General features: G+C 32.9%; 2 protein-coding genes across 2 annotated transcripts; both read right to left on the bottom strand.

Moving 5' to 3' along the window:
* Positions 1-2,332: 2,332 nt before the first annotated feature.
* Positions 2,333-4,881, bottom strand: LOC149406213 (beta-1,4-N-acetylglucosaminyltransferase family protein). Its single transcript, XM_089620866.1, has 2 exons — positions 4,313-4,881; positions 2,333-3,844 (listed from the first exon to the last, which is right to left on the bottom strand). Exons 1-2 carry the CDS (start codon positions 4,373-4,375, stop codon positions 2,738-2,740), a joined length of 1,170 nt encoding a protein of 389 aa, XP_089476992.1. The 5' UTR covers positions 4,376-4,881; the 3' UTR covers positions 2,333-2,737.
* An 11,040-nt stretch (positions 4,882-15,921) lies between these two features.
* Positions 15,922-17,774, bottom strand: LOC149406214 (bidirectional sugar transporter SWEET7b-like). Its single transcript, XM_089610661.1, has 6 exons — positions 17,732-17,774; positions 17,478-17,514; positions 17,155-17,371; positions 16,899-17,060; positions 16,170-16,289; positions 15,922-16,053 (listed from the first exon to the last, which is right to left on the bottom strand). The coding sequence occupies exons 1-6, from the start codon at positions 17,772-17,774 to the stop codon at positions 15,922-15,924; spliced, it is 711 nt and encodes a 236-aa protein (XP_089466787.1).
* Positions 17,775-18,515: the final 741 nt, after the last annotated feature.

Genomic DNA, 18,515 nt, shown 5'->3' on the forward strand with positions numbered 1-18,515 from the left:
CATTCTCTTCAATATTTTGTTAGTATATGTATTTCATATATATAACACCAAATTTGGTGTTTATATATATATTTTTTTGTTTGTAATAAAATATGATGTGGTTCGAAGTCAAGAGACTAAATTTGTCATTCTCAAATTGTCAGAAACAAAAAGTCAACTAAAATTTTGCTTAAAGGAGACATTTTACATATTTAAACAATTTATGGGTTATTTAAATTATTAATAGTAAATTGAAGGGAGAGGATACATGTGATATTATTAAAAAATGCATCATTTAAATAATTAGCTAAAACTTAGGATATAATTGATATTTCCGTTTTGAGAACTCTTTAAAAGAGTCTGCGAAGCGATTTTGGAAACCAAGCGACTAGCAACAGGAATTTACTATAAATAAATAGATAACCTTACTTGACTTACTGAGAATATGACATCATTGCACCGAATTAAATCATTGACTCGTCAAAGGTCAAGTAATACGTTGTTTTTCAAGAAAGTTACGGTGTCAAATAGTTTACTTTTACCAAAAGCAGAATATGTAAATTTTCAGTAATTTGAATTTTGAGTAGGGGAAAAAAAGTTGTCTGTGATTCGAGTTCGACATGTGTAATATGTTTTCAGGAAATGACTTCAAAACAATAACAGACTAACAGTAATTAAACGAAATAAGTAATATAATTAGTTTTGAGTTTTTGTATTAATGCATTTATGGTAGATACATATAGAATAAGGAACTGAAAAGATACTCCTTTTAAAATAAAATATGTCGCTTTAAAACAAGGAAAACCTATCACTACAGGTTTTAAATTAATTAACCATGCTATTTCCTTTTTAACAAACCAATTTATTATTTTTCAAAAAAATAAAAAATAAACCAATTTAATATACATGATGATGATGGTTGATATTAATGATGATATCAGATCACGCAACTTATAAAATGAAATGATAAACGGAACTAATAGCGCCTTTTTCGTAGGTGTGAGTTAATAAAAAAGAAATATTTGTCCACCGCAGAATAATCTCACCTACCAATATCTTATAGGCCCCAAAAGAAAAAAGAAAAAAAATTCAAATCTGCTGTTTAAATATGATATGGAAGTATATACTATATACACAAGTGTTATCAAATTTATAGCGCACACGCTAATTAATTAAATATAAAGTGTCATCTATGTGGCTGAGAAGTTGAACAAGTTTATCAAACGAGTTCAATAAGCGATTTGTGCTTTTATGGTTTTACCTAAATGATGGCTTTTAGGTTCGAGAAAAAAAAAATCGGTCAAGATGTTAAGTTTAAAAGTCAATGGTGGATTGATAATCTTGTTAGAAAGAACATTATTGGGAAACCCAGTCAATACGTCATAGTCATACATACACTAATTTTATATAGGCAAATTTTTTTTGGTTCAAACTTCAAAGGTGTTAACTAGTGATAATAAGAACTTTCATTGATAATTGTCAATTGACTTTGTGTGTGGATTTTTGGGGGGGAGAATGAGAATATACTTGAATCACGTGCAATATACGATATTTAAGTTAAAATTAAGTATGGAAATTATCAACATGTAAATTAGAACGTTTATTTAGTAATGGTGCCATTTGGACCATTTCTCTCCTCTACTTTTCTTCTCTCTCTCGCTCTTTTTTCCTTTTTCTTGGTTTAACTCTAATTATTCCAAAAAGTGGTATGACTTTTGACAACTTCTCTATGTATTTATTTTGGGGTCTTAGGAAGGTGACATATTTAAGATAAGAAGCAACATATGAAAGTACTGTGTGGTTATTTTCTTACGAAATTTCGTAAGAAAGTGCAACGATCACAAGGAATTCAAAAAAGAAACCTAGCTATAGAGGAAGAACAAGACAACGGATACAAATTCAATGATAATGGATGACCACATAAAAAATGAACGGGTTAAATTGTCCAAAAACAAAAATCCAGCATTTAGTAAAAAAAAAATACAGTTAAATAAATTTATGATTTTTTTTAAGCTTGCCATTTAAAGCATCATAGTATCCATGCTTAATTAATAGATACTCAATTCTCGCATTGTATTTAGCCAACTCTGTTTTGGCTAATAAAACTATTCAACTGCATACTATAAATAAATCCAAGTCAACCAATTAACAATATACCTCTTTGGATATTTCAAGAGAAAAAAAAAAGGTTGCCTAAAATTTTCTATTACATATTAACATGGTACTTCGAAGCACGTTCATAATCAACCAAACATGACAAGTAACATCAATATAATATATAGAAAGAAGTATTATAAGATATTTTAAATATAATTACAAAAAATGCAAGCCATGTATTAACACAGAAAATAAAAATAAAAATTCCCATCACAGAAAATCTCCGGGGTGATATATTGTCATTCTACTCGTCCATGGGTGAAATATACACATTCTGGCCTTTAATAATAATAACAAAAAAATTACATTAATAAGCTCTGAAAATCCTCTAATTGTATTTACCTCCATGGGCTCTCTCTGAAGAGAAAAATCCGGTGTCATCAAAAGGGCAATAAACAACAATAAATAAAAAGGAATTTAAATATAACATTCCCTTCATCAACCCCTCTTCAAAACTGTCATCGTCCCCGTCCCCGACCCCGAACCCCGACCTGTTTCTCTTCCTTCTTTCCCAAGGCTCATCATCGAAAAAAAAAAATTAAAAAAATTAACTTAAAGCTAAACAATACAAAGAACCAAAAAAAAAAAAAAATTAAAGAATTCAGCCACTCCGTTGATCTTCCCGCGCGCAATTTCCGGGCAAGAGATATCTATAATCCTCGGCGTGGTTGAGAAGAAACGCGGGAAGATGAACCGCCGAGAAGGACCGTGGGATCGGACCCAACTTCCCGATAATCTCCCTGAACGAATACTCTTCCGGAAGCATATCGAACAAGTCCAATCCCTCGCATATCACTCTCTGAATCCTCTTCGGGTCCAAGTACCGCGCGAACCGAACCCGATCGTAGTGACTGTACGCTTTCATCTTGAACACGAACTCGCTGATGTGGCGGAAGCAGAAGCTGCAATGCCAACCCGAGTCCGACAAAAGATCGTCGGTCTGTCGATAGTGAGCGTAGCGAGTCGTCTTCGAGTTGTACCGGTGCACCGAGGCTCGCCAGGACTTGCTGTCCGAGTAAAACTCGAACGAGTACAGGTAGTTCTTGAGCTGAAGATGGACGATCGGAGGGACGTCGTCGCACCATCGGAGGAGATCGATCGTGTGGGCGCTCGGGATCTCGTCCACGTCGGACATGATCAGGAGATCGTCGTCCTCGATCCCCGCGACTCGGAGGAGCTGGTCCAGCGCGACCCTCTGGTACGCCTCTTCCACGAACGGGTTCTCTCCCTTCCGGAACCTTCCGCCGATCGTCCCGTACGTGAGCCTCGGCTCGACCGAGGCGAACCGCTCGCGGTTCGCCGAGAAGATCAGCGGCTTGGGAATCCCCGTGAACGTCGAGTTCGATTCGAGGAGGACGAACTGGGCCGCGAACGGGTAGAGCTCGTTCCAGCGGATCTCGAGCATGTCGAGCTCGTTGCTGAAGAGGACCGCGTCATAGACCCTCCGTGGGGTCTCGCGGGCCCGCCAGCCGTGGAGTTTGCAGAGCGAGTCCATCGTGAGGTTGTGGTGGTAATAGTGTGGGATCTCGTTGAAGGGCTTCGGCGGAGATTCCCACAAGGGTCTGAAGAAGTACGTGATCTTCTGCCCGTGGAGGTATATTCCGAGAACGCAACTCGGTATCACTATCAACATGAAAATGTACGTCTTTATGTCCACTCCGCGGAATATGCACCGGAGCCGAGACATTCCTTGCCCGAGCCGAGAGCCCTGGAGAACCGAAAACGAGGGAATTAAAGCTTCGTTAGTACCACGATACCCATGAAAATTGAGGATATATATATATACATAGACTGTAACAGGACAAATCCAGAGTATTGGAAACACATTGCCATTAGAAGCAAAACAGTAAAGACTATTAGGCGTTCCTGATAATGTTTTTTTGAGACATCTAATTATATACTTTGATGGCGGACTGTGACAGATAACAAGATTTGAGTCTTTTTTTGGGGGGGAATGAGAAAAGATATTTTCTTATAGTTACAGAAGTTCTGAGGAATTAATTGGAAAACACTCGGATGAAGAAGGAAAATTATTTTACAGTAACAACATTTCTTCAGAGACTTTTATTTCGTCTTTCAATCCCAAAACCCATAAAAAGAACCCAATATGAAAAAAAAATGGAAAACAAGAACAACGAAGAAAAGTATTAAATAAATAAAATAAATTAAAACGCACCTGGCCACAGACTTCCTCGCATATATCGTCGCTTTTCTTCGAATTATAATATCCATCGGTCATGATTATTGAGAGGAATGAAAACGAAAACCCACAGAGAAACCACGAAAAAGAAAGGAAAAAAAAAAAGCCTAAATTAATCCTCGTCCAGAAAATAGAACGGCGTTTATTTTATCCCTCGAATTTTTCGAAATCTCAGATCAGACGACCTAGATCAACCACTTCGATGGAACAAACAAAAGATTATCCACTGAAAATCTTGAGCAACAACAGAAAAAAATAAAATAAATTTCCGCCGAAAAAGCGACAATCTTCAAGCGACTACCGCAATATGCTTTCTCTTTTGTTTCTGTCTCCAAAAAATTCCCTGATTCTCGCTCTCTCTCTCTCTCTCTCTCATTAACTCTATAACGCCATTTATAGCCGTTTGGAGTTTTTTTTTTTTTTTCTCTTCGAGAGAGATATCAACAGCTCTGTTACAAAAAATGGCAGAGAGCGAAACAGAGATAGAGGGAGAGATGATTTTTGGTTTTGATATTTATATATTGTATTTTATTCTCTCCAAACAAATAAACCTTAACCTCTGCTCTGATCCTCATCTTTTTTAATTATATTTTTATAAATTGAAAGATAAAAATCCAAAAGCTAAAATTTTCTTGTCCATTGGATTGGCCTGTGGTTATTTTCTGATCCTACGGTCAAAAACGATCCAAGGTGAGGGGTATATTTGTAGTTTATCTGAAAAGCATGTTCAAATCTGTAATTAATGCGAATTAAATGGGATTTAAAACGCACCGCTTGATTCGTTTTCTTTCACTGCGATAGAAACAGACACGGCCTGATTCACGGCCGTGGTTTTCCAATTATACCCTCCGTTTATTCGCAATGGTTAAATAAGTATTGCATGGCATAAATCTCATTTAAACTGCGTTCTAACGGCGGTTGTTTTTCATCCAAACGCCGTTTGACCGAGTCAAATGCCCGTAAACTGTAATTAATGTCGTTGTTTACAAAATATCTATGAAGCACAAATAATTAAGATTTTCTTAATGAAATTAATAAAAAAAAATGATTCGAATATATAAATGTACTTTCTATGGAATTTGATATATCCAGCAGTTACGGCAAATATTAACTATAAATTGCATTTATTAAAAAGTATCGAAGATAGTTATTGTGATAATTTATCGTGATTTCTCAATTAAAACATATCTTTAATCTTATTGAAAATATTTACAAATTCCAGACGCCTTTTATTTATTTATTTTTTCTTTCGGGTATTATTAAAGGAAAAATAACACATTTATACCTTGTGTTTTAGTGAAATGTTGAGTTTAACAAATGTCGAGTTCATACCCTCTGTTTAACTAAAATGACGAAATTATATCATCTGTTTAACTAAAATGACGAAATTATACCCTGAAATGAATAACAGCGTCACAAATCTCCCTTTCATTGATATTAACTCTTATATAAGAAAAACCAAATAAAATCTAAATCAGTACCCTAACTTCCAAATTCTCAATTTTGAAATAAAAATAGCCTTAAATTGAAATTAAATAATAAAACTCATACCTTCTAAGAGATGACTTCATTCCGTGTTCGAATTGTAACTCTAAATCCTTGATTCTCTGTTCGAATATGCGATTTTGATGACTATCAACTATCGATGTTTACCCATTTGCCTCTTTCTGTGTTCTTCACGATTAATAGACTGTTGTTTATTTTTTTAGTTTTTAAATAAATTACATATATGGCGCGAATGACTAAAGATAATTAGTATTTATATATAAATATTATAGTCAACGTCAATGAAAAGTCAATAAAAAGAATATTCGTGACACTGTTGTCTATTTCAGGGTATAATTTCATTATTTTAGTTAAACATAATGTATAATTTCGTCATTTTAGTAAAACAGAGGATATGAACTCGACATTTTTGAAAATCGAGGATTAAACTCGATATTTCACTAAAACACAGGTTATAAATGTGTTATTTTCCCATTATTAAATGGATGATTCTACCTCATTATATAAGAGTATAAGACCATACCACATCTGAAAAGCCACTTTTTTTTTTCTTTTTTTATCAACTTAACTTCAAAAGTAATTAATTATTTACATATGATTTGTTTTTTTTGAATTATTTTTACAATAATAATAATTAAAGTGATGTAATTTCGTTATGAAGTTCCATGATTAATAATAGAGCTCGGTTAGAACCTTTTTTTTTTTACCAGCACTATCTCGTGTCATTTCCGTAGTAATTAAATCTTAAACATACAATATCTTTTATTTGTGTCGTCAATGGAGTTAATGATATATGTATGTTTCGTGTCCTCTTTAGATCCATGTTTGATAACATACAATATCTTCTAGTATAACTCACATTTCAACTTGCCCCAACAATAGTATACATTCTTGTGTGGTGGTATTGAATCCGACTTGAAACCCCAAAAGTCGGTTACATATATAAGAAAGTTGAAATTTCTTGGGGTTTATAGATATTTAGAATTGAGAGAGATTTGAGTGGGATGCACGAGAGGACTGATATACAACATCGTATATCATCGACCGCTGATTGTCTAATACAGGTAAAACCATCTGACATGTGACTCACACACTCTCTCTCACTCATCAGCGTCAGCGATCATTGATAAATATCATTTTCGAGACGCATAATGTGAAAGATTTTTCGAAATTTATGTTTTTAATGTGATGATGCGAGCTAATTATTATATCGCGCGCCAATTTAAGTGAGTCTTCTGGATATTTGAGTTCGCTAGTGGTAGGATTGGAAGTTATATTATTCTTTTGCGTTATGTGACAATGGGAAATTCTCAATTAGTGATTTGAGGCAATCACAAGCGAATTAAAATATGAGCACCTGCTCTTGCCGGCATTCCTAGTTCCAATATATTCAAAGGGTTTAAATTGTCGAAACATCTTATGCGGTTAAAACTTGATCAATCGATTCTCTTATCCGAGTACCAATAAGGCGACCAATTCTCGATGTCATGGCTAAGACCAGAATTAAGTGAATGTGTTTGAACCCTGAGGCTTGTGATTAAGACGTTATTTTTATCAAGGGTTATCTCATTGTGGACTTCTTTGAGTATGAGAATGGCTTTGTCGAAGTACAAAGCAGGTCCGATGTCGAGGACCTAGAGCTTGATAGAGGTTTCACTGAAAATTGAAGAGGACTTTATACATATTCATGGATGTATATAGATCTTTTTGGATTCCAAAGGCTTTTAAAGGTATCGTTACATAACTTGAGGTGAATGGATTGGCCGTGAAGAGCTTTCATAGGAGTCAATAGTAAATCTTTTATTTTATGTCTGAGAGGAGCCAAACTCTCTTATTCACCGTACATGAAGATGCCTTACAGGAGATCAATCACGTCGTCCATGGAAAGAAAATGACTAAGAGAGGATGGTTGTATATAGGGATGACATTATTACCCGATACCCGGTTATCCGCCCGTTACCCACTCTTAACGAGTCGGATAATACTCGTTCGAAACAGGTTAACGGGAAATCTCGTTAACATTTAAACGGGTATGGGAATGAGTATATGAAACTTTTATCCAACCCGTTATAGCTTTTTTTATATATATATATATTCTTAAAATTAGATACATTCCAACGCTTTAAATGGTTTTGCAGCTATGAATTTTGATTTGCTTTAAGTTTCTCACTTTAAATTAGATTTTGACTCTAAATTGTATTCTATATTTTATATTTAGACTTATTGAGTGGGTAATTTTTTATCCTTTTATTTATGAACTGGGTTAAAGGGTAACGGATATTGAAATTTCACACCCACTATCCGGTGGGTATTACCCGTTACCTGACCCATTTGAGAAAACGAGTTAACAGGTAATTTTCTAACGGGTTGGGTAGCGGTATAGGTGCACTTATTCGTACTTGTACGTTGTACCCGTTGTCATTCCTAGATGTATGTGATGGTAAGGAAAACAATCGGATTTGGAATGATATTCTATTAGCGCACACTAGAGAGACAAGAAAATGATATGTTTAGTATTTATTTGCACTGGTACACGCATAATTAGTCTTGCTTGCAAATATAATTTTTCAAGAATTTATAGATAAAACAAAATATTATTAAATTAATTAGAAAAACACATTCTTATGAGACAAATATAATTATTTGACTTTGTCACCTTTTTCATTGGAAATAATAGTAATTAAAATAACATCATGCTTACATGTAATTTTATTGTCATAATGAAAAAACTTTGACAAATTAAATAAAATAGATCATAGCACTATTAAAATAATCTTATTCAGTTTGAGGTCGTACTTTTCCTTATGAATTGGTGTTTGATATTTGTAATTGTGGGTATTTTACCGATTATCTAGGGTTGTGTACAGTCCGGTCCGGTCTAAAGTCGGCCAAAAAATCAGACCGAACCGTTCAAAACGGTCCAAAAAAATCCAAACCGGATCGGACCGGACCAAAAAACTGTAAAAATCGGATCGAACCGGACTGTTCTAGACCGTTTTGAACCGTTTTACATAATTAAAAAAAAAAACCTATTAATTTTCCACCAAAACAAAAAACATATAATCATGTAGGGAGGAAAATACATGCACAAATGCCTAATTTGGCTAGTTGGACAATAATTTATTTAATTTTTTAATTTTTTTATAAATAAACCGGTCCGGTCCGGTTTAACCGTTTTAAAAAAAATCAGACCGGGCCGTTTGTAATGAGTAGACCGGATCGGACGAAAAAAAAGCCGCTTTAAACCGGACCGGCGGTCTAAAAATCACCGGTCCAGTCCGATTTACGGTTTTTACAGTTTTTTTGCGCCGACTTACGATTATCTACTGAAAAACCATACTTATTTGTTTAAAAAATAAAAATTGACAATAAATCTACCTTAGCGCTTTGATCCTTTATAATTCTCTTACCCAACCATTATCGCAAAATCTTAAGGTATTCATCTAAAAGAAAGTATACCTAAAGATTACATATTAAGTGCATGTCTTTTTATTTTCTTTTTCTTTTTTTATAAATAGAAATGAGAAGTGTAGGAAGTTGTCAATTTATGTCAGGCTGTGATATTGGGATGACAAATATAGAAGAAGAATAAATCCACATTATTCACATATCTTTGAGATCAACGAGATAAGCTTGACTCAATATCATGACTAGAGTCTTGCCAATTTAAGGTCTTGAATACTCTTGTGGGTATTATCTAGTCAAATATCTAGACTTTGACCTTGACCTGGTCAAAGTCCTAACCTTGCTCATCGATGTGAATATATGGCCGGATTCATTGAGAAGTGCATGTTTATGACACATATAAACAGTCATTTGTGTGTTTATTTTCTGATATTAAATATATTGTGTGAAGTTGATAAGTACTCTATTAAGAAATTGATGGAAAATTATTAGTCAATTTACATTATTACGCGATCAGATGTTGGGATTTCCTCGTGTAAGATAGTCTAAAATCAATAATAAGTAATAAATAGAAAATAACAAAATTGGCAAAAGGAGATTGTTGCGAAATAATTACACACGCAAACGTACGTATTGCAAAAATAATATAATATGAAGAACGGATGTCAAACCCTCAGAGACTAGCAATTCTAGCAATTTTTATCTAACTTGTAGCGAATAAACTAAAAACAGTAAATAAACACGAGTTTTCAAATAAGAGAAATTAGGGGTCACGATTTCGTCAGAAAACATTGGATCGGGGTTTTCGGTTACGAACAACAAGAAATACTTCTATGCAGGCTAATCTCACTCTATCAACGATATTCACTAGCCTCTCTCGAGTGATCTAGCAAACCTATGTAACTGTCAGATTATTATCATCTCGGCCTCTAATCCTATTAACGCAATCGCACGCAATAAACACAAAAATTCTAACGATTACATGAACTACCTAAGTTTTCTACCAACCTAGGATCAATTATGAAGACTAAAATAAAAGCACGAGTCTTTACTCTCTATCGAGTAGCTAAACACTCCTAGCAGGCAGTTCTAATTGTGATCAAGCAAAAGAAAGCATTAAGAACAATTTCAGTCAAGGAAGCATATTATTGAAACAATTAAAGCATAATCTAACATAATGAAACCCCCTAACCATTATTAATTCCGACTACATCGCAACTCCACTAAAGAACTAACCTCTAAAGGAATTCATGATCATAGATAAGCATAAAATAATTATAGAAAGCAAGAGAATGAATATGGAGAGCAAAATAGCATTCATATTAAATAAAACTAGAAATTCACAATAAACAAGAGTTTGCAAAATAAAAGTAATTAGAAGGAAAGAATAAAAACTATAATGGAGTTCAAGTGCACAACGCCGGAGTTGTCGATTCCAACGAAGAACGCTATCTCTCCTCTCACAAGCTCTCAAAAGATGCAAAGTAGAATAATAAAACTAGAATGAATGAAAAATGTGTTTTTAGGTTACAAGAGTGGTTTAAATAGACCATTCAGAGTCAATATGGGCCTTTAGATGAGATTTAATGGCCAAAATTTGCTAAAGATTCGGAAAAAATTTCTTAAAATCTGTCGTCAGCGCGCGCTTCAGAATTCATCGCGTCGCGTTCCTTGATCATCCGCCGCGTTCAACAACGTGTTTCAACACGGTCTGTAGCAAGTTTTTATTGCGGCGCAGTTTCAATCATCGCGGCGCGATCAAAGGCTGACGCGCCGCGTTGATTATTGACTCTAGTCTTCCAGCGTTGACTTTCTTCGAAATGCGTCTTTTTTCTCCGTTCGGACTTCCGAGAGCTCCAAAATAAGTCCAAAGCGTCTTAGCTTCTGATTATACACCTAAAGTATGAAATTCACTTGAAATACTCATAATAACCGTCAAATTCACTTAAGAACGTGCTAGATTCAAGTTAAATAAGGGTGGATTCGTACGTAAAAAACGCACTCATCAGATTTCTATGCCTTATATATTTGAATCGAAAAAAATATCATATATAGTTAAAAACAACACATATATATATATATATATATATATATATATATATATATATATATATATACACATACATATGCACAAAGGCACATAGGGCCCAATGGGAACTTTAGTCACCTTGAAATTGTTGAGATAATTTATTAATAAATAGGCTAACACTAATATCATACAAGTTCACATTAATATATGTACAATCTTTACTATTTTCTTTGTGATATATATGTATATACATATATATATATATATATATACTATTTATATTTTATGATCTTTATCAAAATCTCCTTCAATCTCTTGTTTTTTTCTCTCAATATATATATATATATATATATATATGTATATATATATTATATTTAACCTTAAATTATCTAACAAAGCATATTCAATCAACCCCAAATATTATCTAGCCACGTCTATAACATAATCCCCATAAGAAAGAAAGATCTATTAGAATTATAATTATCATACAATTAGATTATGTTAAATAATAATCAATTTACTTAAATATCTTATCAAACATGATTTTTTTAGCAAAAAATACTATATATATATACATATATATATATATATTCTTTAACCCCTCCTCAGCAATGTATGAGAGTGTTATAGTTGGGATTGTTGAAGAATCAATGCCCTATTGGTTATGTCATTAATGTTTGTTTAATATTTATCTAAGTACATTCTCCTTTTTATTGACCCAATGTTGAATGTTCTTCAATATAGGACACGTTGTATGTTCTTCAATAGAATATAGTAAAAGACAACCCATTTCCTAAATATTTTAAAAATATCATTGTCGAATATTCCTTATCCACGTGCTCTTTCACCGCAGTATGATACTGACACGAGTCATGCAGTTTAGGGAATGACTTGTGACATTTTGTCTAGCCAAATAAACATATATGGATTCTGGAATATAGTTTTTTCTTATAAATATTATTTATAGTCTTATTTATTTATTTATTTTTGCAAGTGTTGTTATCGTTACATTTGCAAAAGTAGCTTAGACTACATCATAACCATGCATCACAATAGTAATATTTTGCATAAAACTGATGATATATTATATTTCAATAGTTGAGATTCCACACGTAATTCAAATGTATTCAAACCACGTCTTGTGTACAATGTAGACGGATTAAAGTATAACTTCCGTACGGATTTAAGTATAACTTCCGTCACATTTACTCCATGTATAATTCTTCAGGAGTCATATTTGTGACGTATGCCTTAAATGTATTTCATTTACTAATTGTGCTAAAATAGTAAATTAACTGTTTGCAAGTGGTAATACTAATACTATAAGTATAATGGGTTTCAACTTGTATAATATTCCTCTATATAAACATAAAGGTTATATGAAGTATTTGTATGTATAGCAAATATTTGCTTGCCTCATGACCTGAATTTGTTGTAACTTAGGATGAGAAAAACCATCACGTGCATGACACATGCAGTACGTGGCCAATATATATTGTCTAATATTGTATACACATATCAACGATAAGCTAGTGGTTTTGTGGGGTTCAATTGGCAACGTCTAAGAAAGTTCAGATGGGATAATGTGAATAATAATATCAACTAATGATCGTTTTCACAAAACACTAATTATAAACCGTACCACATCTAGTTTTTTGCGTATCTTGATTAGTGTGATCAGTTGAGTTTTGGGTTTTATTTTTTTTTTAGGGAAGTTGAGTTATTTCCATTGAAAATATATATTGGCATAGCATATTTTCTAATTATTCACGTGTCATAGTATGGTTAAGAAATCGTGGCATTAGTACTTGTGTGAGTAGTGACAAATTTTGATAACCTAATTTTCCCGCATCTAATAGTTATCATATTGTGTTGGGCTATGTAATGAACCATGTTTGGTTAATAATACAGTCGTTAAATATATACGAGATCACTAATATGTTTTATGAGTTGTAAAATTTGTTGACGACTGAAACTGATCTCTTTAATCGAATTTCCAATAACGTGGATGGAGATAGACGATATATATTCAAAATTAGGTAAACTATTTTTTTAATAATAAAAATAATTAAAAAAATCAGACATAGGTGGTCAATAGGGTACTCCTTCCATGCGTGTATTTTATTTTTTATAATTTCGACTACCTTTACTATTTTTTATTTTTAATAAATAAGATTTGTTATACGTTATTACAATTATAAAATATTTTTTTATTGTTAATAATAAATAGATTTGTCATAATATACCCCAATATGTACATAACATAATGAATAATAGACGTACTATGCGTCCATGCACTCAGGGATGGAGGCAATGAAGGTCCAAATAAAGACTTAAGCCCTCACTCAATTTTTTTTTTTTTTAACATTTTTTATTCAAATTTAATTTTTTTCCTTCATATTTTTACTTTGAAAATTTATAAATTAGCTTCCCTAATTTTTTTTTTTTTACTTTAACTCCTCATAAGTTTAGATTTTAGCTCCGCCGTCCAGCATGCAATGATATATTGTAAAGCAGATTATTGATATTGCATGACGATGGTCAACAAAACAGGAAAAGAAAATAATAAGAATAAGAAAAAGAAAAAGAGAGTTTGTTCATCAAATTTATTGGCACCCAACCAAAGACTTGTAATTTTGGGGTGACAAATTAAATGGTAATGATGTTTTTCTATTTGTTTTGCCACCCGCAAAATTGGAAGGGTGTATTTTGTCTTATTGATATTTCTTCCTGCCTATATTCATTGCTGTTCATATATGACACGTAGTACGTATGTATTTTTCCCAACTACGTAATTTTTTTTCCCATGAAAAATAATGACCCTCTTAAGCGTCCTGGGTAACAAACAATTGATTTACTAACAATTTTTTCCTAGCTAGGACAGGCCCAGACCCGGCCCAACAAAATTTAAAGCCTTATGCGAAATTTAAAAATTAGGTTTTTAAAAAAAATTATAAAAAATAATGTTATATAAAAAAAATGGACCAATATTTATATGTCTGATCAAATTATGGATCTTTGCTATTTTGAGTACGGATTTTTACCTTTATTTTTTTTTAAAAAAAATTGAGACCTTAAGCAGTGGTCTAACTTGCCTAGTGCAAGGACCGGCCCTGGACAGGCCTAATCAATTTGGAGCTGAATTTGACTCGATTTCATATTGGGCTTTAGGCCAATATCCCTACGTATCACCCTCACACCGATACATCCATATGAACATGTATCGTTGATATTTTACTAATGGTATTTTTGTTCCAAAAAATACAAGATAGTCATAGTTTCGGATTTATTTAAAGTTATTGAATTTTGGTCCAAAATTAGTGTGGATGTCATAGTTTAAAAATAATCAATTATTTTTCCTTCTTTGAAGCGATAGCGGTTGAAATTGGATAGTTTGGTTCGGTTTTGGGCACTTTTTATATTTGAATCTGAATTATTAGTTTTAGGAAATTTGGTCCAATAATCAGTCCAGCTTAGTCCAAAGTCGGTTATCGAATTTTTTAAATCCAATATACTGTTATAATAAGTGTTTAAGATCGTATATTTATTTGTTAAAATCAGAGTTACGATGAATGTGAAATAAATACATAGTGTGTAAAAAAAACTGAAAAAAAAATTAGATGTGTTTTGGATGGGAGTGAATCTGCAAAAATCTCACATAGGTGGAGAAACTCGTTTTGTAGAGTTTAAATGCATTAATTTCAATAAGCATTTTGGCTCCTAAAGGTGACCTAATTTTGTGGTGCCATCAAGTTGGGTGGGTTCGAACCAACCCACGTGATCGATGGTTATGAACGTGTAATAACCGTGTCTTACGAAGCCACAAAGGCCTTGAACGATTTTGTTTCAAATTTCTTTAACCGTGATCATTAATTAAGATATATTGAAAGCTAGAAACGTTTCTAGACATGGGAGTACGTGCCTATAAAAACAACTTAGCTTCTCATTTTCAATCCATCAGAACCATGACTTTAAAAGCTCTCTCTCCATAAATTGTTTGTTTGTTGTAGTCTAGTGGTAGACTCTAATATAGATTTTGTTTGTTTGGTGTAGTCTTCTTCTCACTTGTCGTGTATCCTAAGAAGCATTTTCTCGTTGTTTTCGAGCACCCCTTGAGAGAGAACAATATGATGAGACCATCTATTAAGTCTCGACAACTTTTTCCGTTTCCCTCCTTATTTCGTTTAAAGTTTTATTTTGGTATTATCGTTGTATGTTACTCTCGTATATCTCCCTTTTATTTTACTATATTATTCAATTCCTTGTTGCCAATTTTTTTTGAATTTCCAATACATGCAAATTGTCTATAATTTTCCCAATCGTTATGATTGATGCCAGTAGATGATTATAAGTTAAGTAAATCAAATACGCAGAAGAAAACACGAGTTATACTAAAAATAACAATGCATATATATATATATATATATATATATATATATATATATATATATATATATATATATTAGCATGCTTGACAATTGTGTCATCAATTGAAAGATAGTCTGCTATAGAAAATATATATACCCTCAAAATTCGACGGAAAAACAAAAATCCCTTTCATAAACTAAAAATAGCGTAAAACCCTAAAAAAACAATAATGAAAAAAGCAGTGCTAGGTATGGCTGGAAAAACGCTAGCACAATCTTCAAACGATCTCAACTTCACTTGGGTTGGCAATCTTGTGGTCCTCGTCGACTTCCTTGACTCCCCAGAAATAGTAGTATCCGTACAGACCCAACTGAATGATAGCCAACATTGAACCCAACCCATTGCACACCTGTATATATATATAACACATATATAGTATATACGGGTTAATAAATAGGCAAGTAATAATTAAAGATAAAGTGTCATATATATATATATATATATATTTAATATAATAATGCGTACCAAGATGTAGATGTCGAACTTGATGAGGGAGTAGGAAGTCCAGATGCAAGCGTTGAGGAGGGAGGCCAATGAGAGAGTGAATGGCATGTACTTGACACTCCTAGTCTTGATCACCTTGAACTATATATATAACAATAATATATATATTCACATACAAAAATTAGACGCTTAATCACACTCCTATAAGTCTTGATCACCTTCAACTATAATAATAATAATAAATAATTATCCACAAAAAAAATTGATAATTAATCACACTCCTATAGCCTTGATCACCTTGAACGATATAGCAATAATAAATATTCACATACAAAAAACAGATAATTAGTCACACTCATATATAGTCATGATCACCTTGAACTATATAACAATAATAAATATTCACACACAAAAAAATTAGACACTTAATCACACTCCTAAAAGTCTTGATCACCTTGAACTATATAACAATAATAAATATTCACAAAAAAAAAGAGTAAAAAGATAGATAATTAACCACACACTACTCCTATAACCTTGATATCACCGAACTATATATACCAATAACAAATATTCACAAAAACCAAACTACTATATAGTTAATCACACTCCTATAGTCTTGATCACACTGACCTATAAAGAAACAATAATAAATATTCACATAAAAAAATATAAAATTATTAATTAGGGTTAAAAAAAAAGCAGCAACTAATAATTAGGGTTTAAAAAAAAAAAGATATGGTTACTGACCATGACGGTGAGCGGCGCGGCGTACATGATGATGTTAAAGACGTCGCACAAAACTCCGACGAAGAGCGACCTCCTCGTCGTCCCGTGGAACCCCAACAGAGCCGCCGCGGCCACGCCGGCCCCGAACACCACCGTCCCCGAGAGTCCGTACGCCACCTTTTTCTGATCATATATATACACATAAATATAAATCAACAAGTGGTAAATAATTATAGTGAATATATATATAATGGAATAATTATGGTGAATGACGTACTCGCCCCTTGGAGTCGGCGTAGAGGAAGAAGATTGCGAGGTAGATGAGCTCGAGAGCGAGTCCGACACCATTAATGGTGACGACGAGGAGACTGTCGGGATGGATGAACGGCATTCCGTAGAACACCCACAGAAGACAGTTCAGCACCGCCGCCATGTACGGCACCGGAGAAAACTCCTCCGTCGACTTCTTCTTTATTATCCCATAGAATGTCGGCCTGATCAATTATTATCATTCATTCATTCATTCATTAGTAATTAGGTCATGAATAGTACGTACTATATATGTATGTATGTTATGTACGTAAAGCAGATAGTACTTACGATGGGGAAAGAAACAGTCCAAAGGAAATCACATTCCCTGCCACAAAAAAAAAAAAAAAAAAAAAAAAAAAAAGAACGACAGACAATGAGTGTAAATTATTATTTATTTATTTATATGCTACTACTAAGAAAAGTAGAGAAGGTATGTATAAGCAAGTAGAAAACTACTATATTTGATTGATTACTGAAGAAAAATAAAATCTATAGTGAGAGAGAGAGAGAGAGAGAGAGAGAGAGGTTGTATATATACTGACCGATGATTCCGACGATCGTGTGAAGAGCTTCAGTGCTAACCATCTTTGCTGATTATTCTTGAGATGAATAAAGCAACAAAGAGACTTCTTAACCTAGAGCAACAAAGCAAGAACTGGAGAGACTGATATTTTTGTGAATGGCGAGACCTCTATTTATAGCTGTTTAGGGTACGTCAATATCTGGGATTAAATCATTATTCAAGTAATTATGTTGGCCTTACTTTTAGAGTCCGACTTTTTTTTTTAAATAAATACAAAAAAAATATTTTCATAATCGAATATGGATTTTATTTTCCCATATATTAGCGTTTATAAACGCTTCCTCTTATCTCTGGTTGTTTTGATTAGCTGTACCTGAAAATTTTCAGGATTTTAAAATATTATATTCACATTTATTCGTTTTCTCATCTTAGTAAATAATCAAAATCAGTATATTTTATTTCGTTTTTATAAATTTACTTCTTAAATCTTTTTGTTTTGACTTGGCTTAATACGACCAAAATAAGGATTTTTTTTCTTTAATTTTTTTTTTTCTCTATCATCGATGGCCTTTTAGATTTTCAATCTGGTATAAGTGGAACTCAGGAATCGGTGACGTGGCAGAAAGTAGGGGTATACAGCTAACATATGCATTGATAATGAATACAGATCGATATTATATTATATATGATTCGTTATAGAGAGAGATGTAAAAAAAAAAAATATATATATATATATATATATATATATATACATATATAAATACTGATCATCTATCTTCAGTGGTTTTAAATGTAGGTTTTAT

Source organism: Urtica dioica, chromosome 1 (assembly GCF_054948205.1).
Source record: "Urtica dioica subsp. dioica isolate 48M chromosome 1, U.dioica_male_clone48M_v1_H2, whole genome shotgun sequence".
Taxonomy (NCBI): Eukaryota; Viridiplantae; Streptophyta; class Magnoliopsida; order Rosales; family Urticaceae; genus Urtica; species Urtica dioica.